This window comes from Garra rufa, chromosome 12, assembly GCF_049309525.1.
Source record: "Garra rufa chromosome 12, GarRuf1.0, whole genome shotgun sequence".
Taxonomy (NCBI): Eukaryota; Metazoa; Chordata; class Actinopteri; order Cypriniformes; family Cyprinidae; genus Garra; species Garra rufa.
Window position 1 is genome coordinate 39,150,914 of NC_133372.1, and position 13,331 is coordinate 39,164,244.

The 13,331-nt window shown below is 32.3% G+C and overlaps 1 protein-coding gene across 1 annotated transcript in view; it reads right to left on the reverse strand.

Annotated features, from left to right (window-relative positions):
* Nucleotides 1-3,698: 3,698 nt before the first annotated feature.
* tspan2a (tetraspanin 2a) overlaps nt 3,699-13,331 on the reverse strand; it is a 27,718-nt gene continuing 18,085 nt past the window's right edge. The window contains exons 3-6 of the mRNA XM_073852652.1: nt 9,613-9,710; nt 4,071-4,145; nt 3,889-3,969; nt 3,699-3,798 (exon numbers count right to left, since the gene is read on the reverse strand). Of these exons, the coding sequence (XP_073708753.1) occupies nt 3,733-3,798; nt 3,889-3,969; nt 4,071-4,145; nt 9,613-9,710 (320 nt within the window). The 3' untranslated portion in view covers nt 3,699-3,732. The remainder of the gene's footprint in view (nt 3,799-3,888; nt 3,970-4,070; nt 4,146-9,612; nt 9,711-13,331) is intronic.

The window sequence follows — 13,331 nt, forward strand, 5'->3', positions numbered from 1 at the left end:
TTTAAAGCACTTCAGTGGATCTTTAAGTATTTAGGAACATTCTGAAACATTTAACTCCTGTTCAGAAACAAAGTAGTGCATATGTTTTGTTTACAGAGTTACCATGGTAACAGCTGCATTTCTGCTGTTCCAACAACGCCATCTGCCGTCAGAGAGTAAATGTCTTTGACGCAGCATACAACGAAACTGTGCATTTTAACCAGCTGATAGGAAAAGTATTGGTAAAATGCATTCAAAAAAATCAAAATCATTTGTAATTTGCAGTTTGAAGTGCCCACAATAACAATATTGTGCATGTTTATTGTTGTGATATATCGTATCCCTGGATACCGGCACATGTCTAATAAATACACAGCATGTGTTGACTTCTGATTAGCTGTTATAAAATGAATAGCTCTGTCTCTGAAACCTAATTGGATGAGCCACTATCAAGGTTAGGAAATACGCATGAGATAGCAGAGATACGCATGTTTTATAACCAGCAATTGTTATTGTTATTGAATTGGTTATAAAGCAATTGAACTATGTACAAATCTCTGTAATGCACAATTGTTTTCTGTCAAATTACATATTTTTGAAAGAAGTCTGTGAGACTTTTACACTGTTACAAAAGATTTTTATTTCAAATAAACACTGTTCTTTTTTTCCACTCATCAGGTAATACTGAAAAAAAAAGTATTTTGTTTTTCATAAAAATTTGTGCAACAATTAATGTTTATATATGTATGTGTACTGTGTTTATTTATTAAGTGTATATATAAAGACAAATGTTTACATGTATATACATCTATAAATTTATATTCATATAATTTATTTTATATATAAATATATTTCATATATAAAGACTAATATTTTTCATAACATATATACATGCATGTGTGTGTATTTATACATAATAAATATACACAGTACACACACATATATATAACGTACACAGAAACTTTTATTTTGAATGCAATTAATCACGATTAATCATTGCCCAGCACTAATAAAAATATTAAGCAACACAACGATTTTATTTTTTTTTTTACACGTCTTGAACAGCAAATCAGCACATTAGAATGATTGCATATGCATATGGAACTATGATGTGGAAATTTAGCTTTGTTCACAGGAATAAATCACATTTTAAAATCTTTTAAAAAAGAAATCACTTTAAATATGAAAAAATATTTCACTATATTACTGTATTTTACGTTATATATACAGACGCACATTCAGGGCTGCACAAAACATATTTCAATAGTTAATTTCTATGGTCTTTACCCACTGTAAACACAATGTTAACATGCTGTTGCGGTTTCTTTTTCTCTAATGTGCTTTGCTGATTGGGATCAACTGACAGTATGAACTTGACAACTGAAGCACAATGTGACATCGTGTTTCTTAGCCAATCGATGTGTCTTCCCGCCTGCTATAAATAAAAAAACTGGCGCCTTTGTGCCCCTGTGGGCTTATCGGATCAAGTGACTCATGGGACATCTTGCCACTGTCTGCTTCATTTCTCTCTCTAAGCCCCTCTTACCTCTTCACTCCACTGGTCTGTGTCCCGCACCCCCCCCTCACTCCCTCATACACTGAACAGAACAACATGGCTGCCATCTAAGGGTCTGTGTCAGAACTGCTCATCATTTAAAGGAGTAGTTCACTTTCAGAACAAAAATTTACAGATAATGTACTCATTCCCTTGTCATCCAAGATGTTCATGTGTTTCTTTCTTCAGTCGTAAAGAAATGGTGTTTTTTGAGAAAAACATTTCAGGATTTCTCTCCATATAATGGACGTCTATGGTGCCCCCGAGTTTGAACTTCCAAAATGCAGCTTCAAAGGGCTCTAAATGATCCGAGCCGAGGAAGAAGGGTCTTATCTAGCGAAACGATCGGTTATTTTCTAAAAACATTTACAACTTATATACTTTTTAATCTCAAACGCTCGTCTTGCCGAGCTAGACAAGACGAGCGTTTGAGGTTAAAAAGTATATAAATTGTCATTTTTTAAAAAAAAATAACCCATCGTTTTGCTAGATAAGACCCTTCTTTCCTCCTGAAATCCTGAAATTTTTTACTCAAAAAACATAATTCCTTTACGACTGAAGAAAGAAACACATGAACATCTTGGATGACAAGGGGGTGAGTTCATTATCTGTAAATTTTTGTTCTGAAAGTGAACTACTCATTTAAGTAAGAAACGTGTCCATCTTGTGCGTCTAAGAGAGCACTCAAAATCAAATAGTCAAATAAAGAGTTTTTTTTTTTTAAAAAGGGCACCATGAGTGCTGAGTAGATAAAATGTAATGTGAGTTACAAGCCAACCTTACCGCATTCGGCTGTCCACATTGAAAGCAAAAACGCAGAGCGACACAACACAGTCTTAGCCAATCAGAGTACATCTGACGTTTAATAAATATATAGAGTGGAATTTTGGACCAATGAGATGTTTTTACACCACTGCAAAAGAAAAAAATTATGGACAAAATATCCTGTTGCTCATTGCGGTTGCAGATGGTTAGAACAATCACTTTTGTTGGTTTCTATTGCATCGAGTCTGGTTACAACCAGAGTTATCATAGTTAACTAAAACTAAAACAAATTTAAAAAAAAAATTGCTTCACCTAATAAAATAAACTTTAGCTAAAAACAATTATTAAGAAAATTTCAATTTACTTTAAATTAAAAATATTCTACTAGTCAAAACAATATTTCTTATTTTTATTTTGATCCACTAAAATACCTAAAACTGAAATAAAAATCAATAAAAACCATATAAACATATTAATAAAAATGTGAAAAAAAACTAACACTTTAATTAAATTAGAAAAATTAAACTAATTTAAAATATTAATAAAAACTATAATAGAATCTCAAAAATACTAAAATAACACTGGTTAGGACACACAATGACAATGCAAATATAAATAAAAAGGGAATGAAAAAAAATTAAAGTCATGCTAAATAAAATAACCTATAAATAAATAATTAAGGATGGGAAATCTCTGCATTTGGAAGTTGTCAAAGTTCAATTTACCATTAAATTAAAACTGAAAACTTTTTTTAGCATTAATTATTTATCCAAGCACATCTTTATTTGTTTTAAAGAAACAGATAAATTTCAAAAATAAAAATTACCCCATGATTTACTCACCCTTTAGCCATCCTAGGTGTATAAGACTTTCTTCTGGCAGACAAATACAATTGGAGTTATATTAAAAAAATGTCCTGGCTCTTCCAAGATTTATAATGGCAGTGAATGGGTGTTGAGATTTTGAAGTCCAATAAAGTGCATTCATCCATCATAAAAAAGTGCTCCATATGGCTCTGAGGGGTTAATAACGGCCTTCTGAAGCGAATTCATTATAAAGCTTGGAAGAGCCAGGACATTTTTTATATAACTCCAATTGTATTCATCTGAAAGAGGAAAGTCATATATACACCTATGATGGCTTGAGGGTTAGTAAATCATGGAGTGATTTTCATTTTTGAGTGAACTATCCCAGGAAACATTTCACTCTGACATACATCACAATAGAGAATTATAATAATACGACTGCAGCTTCTGTTTCATGCAGACTTTAATTTTATACTCTGAATTATACTCTTTTTTTCTTTCACTAATTCAATAGATTCAGAATATGGTCAAATACATATTCAAATATAGTCAACTGAATGAAGCAGATGAAATGACAGAGGTGAAATGATTTTGAACCCTCTAAAATAACAAGAAATATACTGCATTTTAACATACCGTGTTAGAATTGTCTTCAGGACACGGATTAGAATCAGAGGACTCACAACAATCAAGCTGTGAAAGAAAAACAGATATGTCAGAATATGATGATGATACTGTCACTATAGCCACAAATCATGTCTGTAAAGCAACAGCTCTACTTACTACTTTGTGATACGTGGATGCAACCGTCTCATTGCCATTTGTCATAGCAGACTGGTAATACTCTTGGACATCCTGAATGACCTAAAAACACATGCAAGAGTATCGTATCATATCACATCTTTAGATGACAGATACTTTCATATATATACTCAATAAAATGATTGATAAGGTGCGTAACATACCTTATCCTTATTCAGAAAGCCAAAGACTCCAGCAGCGACCTCTGCTCCAAAAATCACCAGAAGGCAAGCAAAGAACTGGACAAGAAAAATACTTTACTTTAGTTTTTATGAATACTAATAGCAGTTCAACAGTTTAATGTCATAGGATATCAAAAGAGTTATTTTTAACCCAAGTAAAAACATTTGAAGTCAATATATAAAATTTTAAATCAATATGAAACAGTACATTATATACATATATATATTAAATTATGTAAATAAACGTTTTTTATAATTTTATTACATTTTATATTATTTTTGTTTTATCTTATTTGTGCTCACAATATATTTTAAATTATGTTAATAAATTTTCATCATATGAAAGCATGTTTCTGCCACTGAATAAAAAATTATAGAGTTTTTATCTTACAATTATTAATTTTCTCGCAATAGCAAGTTTACATCTTGCAATTCTGACTTTTTTTCTCTCAGAATTGATGCAACCCTAAATTGTGAAAAATAGCAAGTGTTTATCTTGCAATTCTGACTTTATTTCTCGCAATTTAGAGTTTACATCAATTCCTCTCGAAAATGCAAGTTTGTATTTTTTTCTCAGAATTGTAAGATATAAACTCTCAATTGCAAGCTATAAAGTCAGAATTGCGAGATGTAAACTCTCATTTGCGTGAAATAAACTCAGAACTGCGAAATAAAAACTTGCAATTCTGACTTTATTTCTCAGAATTGTGATAAAAACTCAAAATTGCAAGCTATAAAGTCTGAATTGCAAGATGTAAACTCTTACTTGCGAGAAAAAAGTTAGAACTGTGATATAAAAACTAGCATTGCTGACTTTTTTCCCCACAAATTCAAGTTTTCATCTCGCAATTCTGACTTTTTCCTCAGAATTGTGATATAAACTCAAAAAGGTTGAAAAATTAGCAATTCTGACTTTCTTTGCAAATGCAAGTTTGTATTTCGAAAATTCTGACTTTATTTTTCAGAATTGTGAGATATATACTCTCAACTGCGAGAAAGTCAGAGATGTAAGATAAAAGCTTGCATTTCTGACTTTTTCCCCCACAAATTCAAGTTTTCATCTCACAACTCTGACTTTTTTTTCTCAGAATTGCGAGATATATACTCTCAATTGTGAGAAAGTCAGAGTTGTAAGATAAAAAATTGCTATTTCTCACAATTTAGAGTAACATCAATTCTGAGAGATAAAAAGTCAGAATTGCGAGATGTTAACTCTCAGTTGTGAGAAATAAACTCAGAATTGCGATAAAACTCAAAATTGCAAGCTATAAAGTCTGAATTGCAAGATGTAAACTCTTTACTGTTTTCTTACTTGCAAGAAAAGTTAGAATTGTTAGATAAAAACTAGCATTGCTGACTTTTTTTCCCAACAAATTCAAGTTTTCATCTCACAATTCTGACTTTTTCCTCAGAATTGCAATTCTGACTTTCTTTGCAAATGCAAGTTTGTATTTCTGAATTGACCTTATGCATGGAGCGTTCTTTAGAACTTCCGCATAAAGATAAGCCAGCTCGTAAACTTCCGCTGAAGCTCATTTTATATGTGCTATATATTTGGTGGACACTGTTGAGACTAATCTACTGCCTCGTTCTTATCAGAAACTGAGAAAAATTATAATTGCAACATTATAAACAATGTCAGCGGCGTGAACATTCAGTTTCATATTATTTAACAACATATCATTTAAACGCAGAGCCTGGTAATCCCATACTCTCCATATCTGCATAGTTGTACATTTAAATGCTGACAGCTAAACACTATCACAACGTGTTTAGGCTAACGTTAGCTAGCTAGCGATACTTCTCTTCAAGGACATCTTAATCATATTCTTGATAATCACTAACTTGCCTTCGTCATGAACACATTTTTAAAATCTTGCAATATTTTAAAGCCTTTATTATTTTCTAACTCTACAGCTGTGAAATAAAATTTACTTCAAGGACTCACTTTTCATTCCTAAAAACGGCATCGGAAAAAGATGACTTTTTACAGAAAACATCTTTTTTAGGCTAAAATGGAATTACCCATATAACCAATAGATGGCAGCAGAGGATTATTTATTATGCAGCTGCCTTTTAAACTCCGTATATTTTTCAAGACGTCTTGCTTTTCGATTTATTATAAAATTACTAGTCTAATAAATTGTAGTACTTTTACCACCCTTAAGTATATAGTACACTGCGTTCCAAATTATTATGCAAATGATATCTTTCTCTGGTTTTCATAATTAGTCAATGCAAATGACAGTCAGTATAATTTTCAAGCAATCAACCATTAGGGTATAATTCGAATTTTATTGAACAAACCTCTTAATGATAACAGTATTTATTTTAAAAATAAAAAACTGAAAATGCACTGTTCCAAATTATTATGCACAACAGAGTTAAAACATTTTATAGGTTGTAAAGAACTGAAAAAAGGCATTTGCTGAATTTGCAGCATTAGGTGGTCATATTTACTGAAATCAAAAGCTATTTCAATGAAAAACAACCTAACAGGGCAAGTTACATCTTAACATAGGATCCCTTCTTTGATATCACCTTCACAATTCTTGCATCCATTGAACTTGTGAGTTTTTGGAGAGTTTCGGCTTGAATTTGTTTGCAGGATGTCAGAATAGCCTCCCAGAGCTGCTGTTTTGATGCAAACTGCTTCCCACCCTCATAGATCTTTTGCTTGAGGATGCTCCAAAGGTTCTCAATAGGGTTGAGGTCAGGGGAGGATGGTGGCCACACCATGAGTTTCTCATCTTTTATGCCCATAGCAGCCAATGACAAAGAGGTATTCTTTGCAGCATGAGATGGTGCATTGTCATACATGAAGATGATTTTGCTACGGAAGGCACGGTTCTTCTTTTTGTACCATGGAAGAAAGTGGTCAGTCAGAAACTCTACATACTTTGCAGAGGTCATTTTCACACCTTCAGGGACCCTAAAGAGGCCTACCAGCTCTCTCCCAATGATTCCAGCCCAAAACATGACTCCGCCACCTCCTTGTTGACGTCGCAGCCTTGTTGGGACATGGTGGCCATCCACCAACCATCCACTACTCCATCTATCTGGACCATCCAGGGTTGCACGACACTCATCAGTGAACAAGACTGTTTGAAAATTAGTCTTCATATATGTCTGGGCCCACTGCAATCTTTTCTGCTTGTGAGCATTGGTTAGGGGTGGCCGAATAGTAGGTTTACGCACAACTGCAAGCCTCTGGAGGATCCTACACCTTGAGGTTCGCGGGACTCCAGAGGCACCAGCAGCTTCAAATACCTGTTTGCTGCTTTGTAATGGCATTTTAGCAGCTGCTCTCTTAATCCGATGAATTTGTCTGGCAGAAACCTTCCTCATTCTGCCTTTATCTGCACGAACCCGTCTGTGCTCTGAATCAGCCACAAATTTCTTCACAGTACGATGATCACGCTTAAGTTTTCGTGAAATATCTATTGTTTTCATACCTTGGCCAAGGCATTGCACTATTTGATGCTTTTCAGCAGCAGAGAGATCTTTTTTCTTTCCCATATTGCTTGAAACCTGTGGCCTGCTTAATAATGTGGAACGCCCTTCTTAAGTACTTTTCCTTTAATTGGGCTCATCTAGCAAACTAATTATCACAGGTGTCTGAGATTCATTTGATTGATCCAAAGAGCCCTGAGACACTAGCCTGGCAAGCCAGACCCACATAAATGTAGGGTCTGGGCACTCTCCATAGACAGGGCTCAACCGGAGGGGTGGGATAAACGGTTGTCTTTCAAACTCCTCTCCACGCAATAGGATAGCGCTACAACCAATCAGAGACTTAGTCTGTCAGGTGACGTAGTCAGAGCGACGGAGATTTTTAACGAAAATCAGTGCACTGTGCAGTCTGTCAGCCAAATAATAGACATAGATGGGCACTAAACCTTTAAAAGTAAACAAAAACATGCACAGACAAATCCAAATTACACCCTGCTCTGATGTAGTATACGCAAACACCGGAAGGGGAAATCGGTGAAAAAGTCCAGGATGATTTTGCGTAAGCAAACGTAATCTGTTAGCTTTAAATGGGTTTGAACAACCAGGATAAGCGCAAGTAATTACCATTTTGAATAGCCGCTATATCCACAATCTCTGTGCACTGTGTGAACAATAAGTGTCGTATACACGCCACAGATCGCTTCCGGTGTTTGCGTATTCTACACCACAGCGCGTTCATATGTAACGAGCTCCTGCTCAGGACAGATGGACGTGGCTGTGTATCCAAAGTAAAAAATTATATAAATACTGTTCAGTTTTCCACGCGTAATTCACAGAACCAGGAATTCATGTCTGACGGAACTTATGGTCGCAGGTCAGGCGTCATCATGTTAAGCCCGCCCACCGACTCGTGATTGGCCCGGTACATCTTGGATTTTTCGGAATTTTAAGTGAATTGAGAGTAACTAGACTGACCTTGGAAGCAAATGTAATTTGCTGCCGCTAGGGGCGCGTCTAGATTCTAGGCTACTGAGACACAATACCATCCATGAGTTTAATTGAAAAACAAAAAAAATTAATGTTTATAACACTTACATCCAATTTGCATAATAATTTGGAACGCAGTGTATAGCAAGTGCAGAAAGTCATTAAGCTCAGACACAAACAGCCAGGTGAATTATTTAAATACTTATATATACTTCACTACAAATACGTTAAATATTGATGGTATAAGAATTAAATAATGCACTCAATATGAATCGATAGGAATTTGAAATATTTTATATAATTTAATAAGTTTTATCTTGAACTGTAAAAGCTATTAAATAGCCTATAGCCTATTTAACCAACACAAACTTGTTACTGCTGTAGTTTTGTTACTCTGAATTTAGTCAGAATCGTTTAAGCTCTGTTATGGACATCAGATGTTTGGTCTGGTTATTACTGTCAATCACAGCAATGACTCGTGCATATTTAGCTGATTTACTCGCATATTTTTTTAAACTGGCATTTGTCATTCTTGAAACGGTGTACATGGACGTTTGGTCCTCTTAAACAAACAACACTTTTCTTCGATTGTGAATGGATTATGTAGAGAAAACGAACAAAGTACGCTCATATTATGGCACAGTACAGTTGACCGGAAATTACTTAGCTGGCTTGTCTAAACAAGGAAGTAATTTGTGCATATGGTCAATTTCTCAGAATTGTAAAATCACAATTGCAGGATGTAAACTCTCAATTGTGAGAAACAAAGTCTGAATTGCAAAATAAAAACTTGCAAATCTGACTTTTTCCCACAAATTCAAGTTTGTTTCTGACTTTTGATTGTCAGAATTGGGATATAAACTCTCAATTGTAAAAAATAAAGTCAGAATCGTGAGATAAAAACTCGCAATTACCTTTTATTATTTTTTATTCAGTGACAGAAATGTGACTCCATGGGGTCGTGCACAAGCAGAGTATATGTATTAAAGCAATCAAAACATTTAGTGTCCATATAGGCAGTAGACGGGGCTGAAACAGTGTTTTGTTACATTTGTTCATTTACTGTCACGTAGTTCTTACCCACCGATCCCAGAAGACACTGTGACTCCCTCACGGCCCCAAAGCAGCCGAAGAACCCAACTAACATCATGACGCCTCCCGCTCCGATCAGGATGTACACCGCTGCGGGGAGAACAGAGTACACTGTAATGTTTAGCACAAGTCCAATTTCAGCTCCGTCATTTAAACATGCAGTTCACTATATGACCAGATGATGGCAGAACATGAATAGATCTGTGTAATGAATGCATTTCTTAATTTTCAGCTGTAAAAGTGCTCATATAGATTGAGTGGCTCTAGGCTCTGAAATGTATATGTAATATGTGACCCTGGACCACAAAACCAGTCATAAGGTTAAATTTTACAAAACTGAGATGTATACATCACATGAATACTCAATAAATAAGCTTTCTATTGATGTATTGTTTGTTAGAATAGGACAATATTTGGTCGAGATACATCTATTTGAAAATCTGGAATCTGAGGGTGCGAAAAAAATCAAAATACTCAGAAAATCACTTTTAAAGTTGTCCATATTAGGTTCTTAACAATGCATATTGCTAATCAAAAATTACATTTTGATAGGTTTACACTAGAAATTTTACAAAAAAAATCTTAATGTAACATGATCTTTACTTAATTTCCTAATGATTTTTGGCATAAAAGAAAAATCAAAAAATTTTGACCCATGCAATGTATTTTTGGCTATTGCTACAAATATACCCCAGCGACTTAAGACTGGTTTTGTGGTCCAGGGTCACATATGCTATATTCTCTATGTACAATGCATGTATTTCATGTTTGTAATGTCCCTCTCTAAATAAACCAACCACCCAACCAACAAATAAATAAATAAAATATTTTATTTTCAGGTAGAAATTTCTATTTGTGAGTAAAAATAAATGACAACCCTGTCTTATGAGTGTTATTTTAGTATTATTTATATACTGTTGTAGTTTTCTATTAATATTGTGAACTAGCTTTATTTTCATATTTTTAGTTTTCATTTTAGTTGTATTTTTCAGGCAAAACTTGTTTTTGAACAGTAAGATTTTTTAAAAAGTCTCTTCTGCTCACCAAGCCTGAATTTATTTGATCCAAAGTACAGCAAAACACTAAAGACATATTTTACCATTTAAAATCATTTTTTTCTATATAAATATATTTTAAAATGCAATTTATTCCTGTGATTTCGAAGCTGAATTTTCAGCTTCATTACTCCAGTCTTCAGTGTCACATAAACCTTCAGAAATCGTTATTGTTATTATTATTATTATTATTATTATTATTATTATGTTGAAAACAGCTGAGTATAATTTTTTCAGGTTTCGTTGCTGAATACAAAAGTTCAGATAAACAGCATTTATCTAAAATAGATATTATAAATGTTTTTATCATCACTTTTGATTAAATTAATGCATTCTTGCTAAATAAAAGTATTACTTCCTATATCTATCTATAGTGAATAATGTTATAAAAGGTTTTTATTTCAGATAAATGCTGATCTTTGGATCTTTCTATTAATCAAAGGATCCTGAAAAAATGTACTTAACTGTTTTAAATACTGATAATAATAATAATAAAAATAAATGTTTCTTATACAGCGAATCAGCATATTAGAATGGTTTCTGAAGGATCATGTGACTGGAGTAACGATGCTGAAAAGTCAGATGTGATCACAGGAATAAATTACATTTTAAAATATATTCAAATAGAAAACAGTTATTTTAAATAATAAAAATATTTCACAATATTACTGCTTTTGTTGTACTTTGGATCAAATAAATGCAGGCTTGGTAAGCAGAAGAGACTTCTTTAAAAAAAACATAAAAAATCTTACTGTTCAAGAACGTTTGACTGGTAGTGAATATAGAACCATTACGTAAAAGAAACATGAACAAACCATTATTATTAAACTTCAGTGTGTAATCTCAATCTCTCAGTTACTATACAGCGTTCTAGGATCTAGGTCTATCTCAGCATTCTCACTTCATGGTGGTTTATGAATCTGGACCCAGGTGTACTTTTAGATGACTGAAAATGAAAGCAACTCATTTTAATTTTATAAGGGTTGTGTGGGCATTTCCTGACAGATGGTCAAAATCAAAATCACCCTTATGTGTTACGGTACTTTCCCACGCAATGCAAACTACAATCCCACACAAAAACACATAAGGCCCAAAAGCTCATTGCAATTCTTGTGTTTTGCATCTTCTGTGCAGGGAGGTTTGAGGCTGTGTGAAATGCGTCTCCTCACGTATCTCCAACAAGCGGAGTGTCAAAGGCCTCTGCTCAACAGAAACAAACAGTCTTTGTGTGCACAACATACACAGACACCACAAGCTCAACCACTGCTCTGAGACCATAATCGTATTTAACAGCGAGATTTTTTCCCTCGAACCAGTTAAGCACAATTTTCACTTGGTCATCTCAATCACAGTCACCTGTGAAGACAAGTTCAGGTTTTATGGATTCAGTTCAGAAAAATCATGGATGAATCCGACTAGGACAGTTTTCATGTAACTGATTTGTGCAAATAAATTAATAAATAAAAATACAAAAGGACACTATTCACTGTTAACATCCATTTGCAGCTATACAACATCACAGGAACAAAATCTAAGACCTGGACTTAATAAATAAATAAAACCAGCCAACCTTAGTGTTTGTTGCAAAATAATTTAATTAATTATATTTATGCAAAATTGTTATGATTTAAACAATTCTAGAACAGATTATAATATTTGGTTTGGTAAACGATCAGTAATAAAACAATATGCATAATAATAAAAACATAATAATAATACAAATTATTATCATTATTATTACCATTATTAATATTTATTATTAATATCATCATAAATACATTATTATTATTATTATTATTATTATTATTATTTCGCATAAATATAATAATTGTATAAATAACAATTATATTTATTTAAAATTGTTTTAAAAAATGAAAATGATGATGCTATGATTAGCAGAGTAATAAAACAAAAAAAATTATGAAAATTTTATTATTAACAATAAATAATAACATAATACATTACTATTAGGCTGCAAAATGACTTTGCATAAATTAATTATATAAATAATATAGAATATAGAATAATATAGATAATATAGAATTATATAAATAATAATTTAATATATTAGTGTAAACAGTTGGTATATTTACTCAAAACATTTTTGCTAAACAATATTTATTGATTAAATTATTATTGTTAGACTGCAAAACAACATTTTCCAAAAATAATGTATTACTAACAGAAATAATGATGATAAGTAATGAGAAGTGCATAATAGTAATAATAATAAAACATATTATTAAAAAAATAAATTTGTAAATATTATTATTAGATTTCACACAAATATAATAATGGTATAAATAATAATTTATTCATATAATTATATTTATGTAATTTGATGATGATGATGATGATGATAGCATGATTAGCAGAGTTATTAATCAATATAAATTATGAAAATGTTATTATTAATAATAATACAATAACTAATAAATTATTTTTAGACGGCAAGACAACTTTGCATTAATATAATGATAAAAATAATAATTTTATATATTTATGTAAATATTGGGTATATTTATCCAAAACATTTTTGACAAAACAATTATTAGTGTTAGATTGCAAAACAACTTAATTAATTATAATAACAATAATAATAATAATTATTATTATTATTTTAGATTTTGCATAAATACACTAATTGTATAAATAC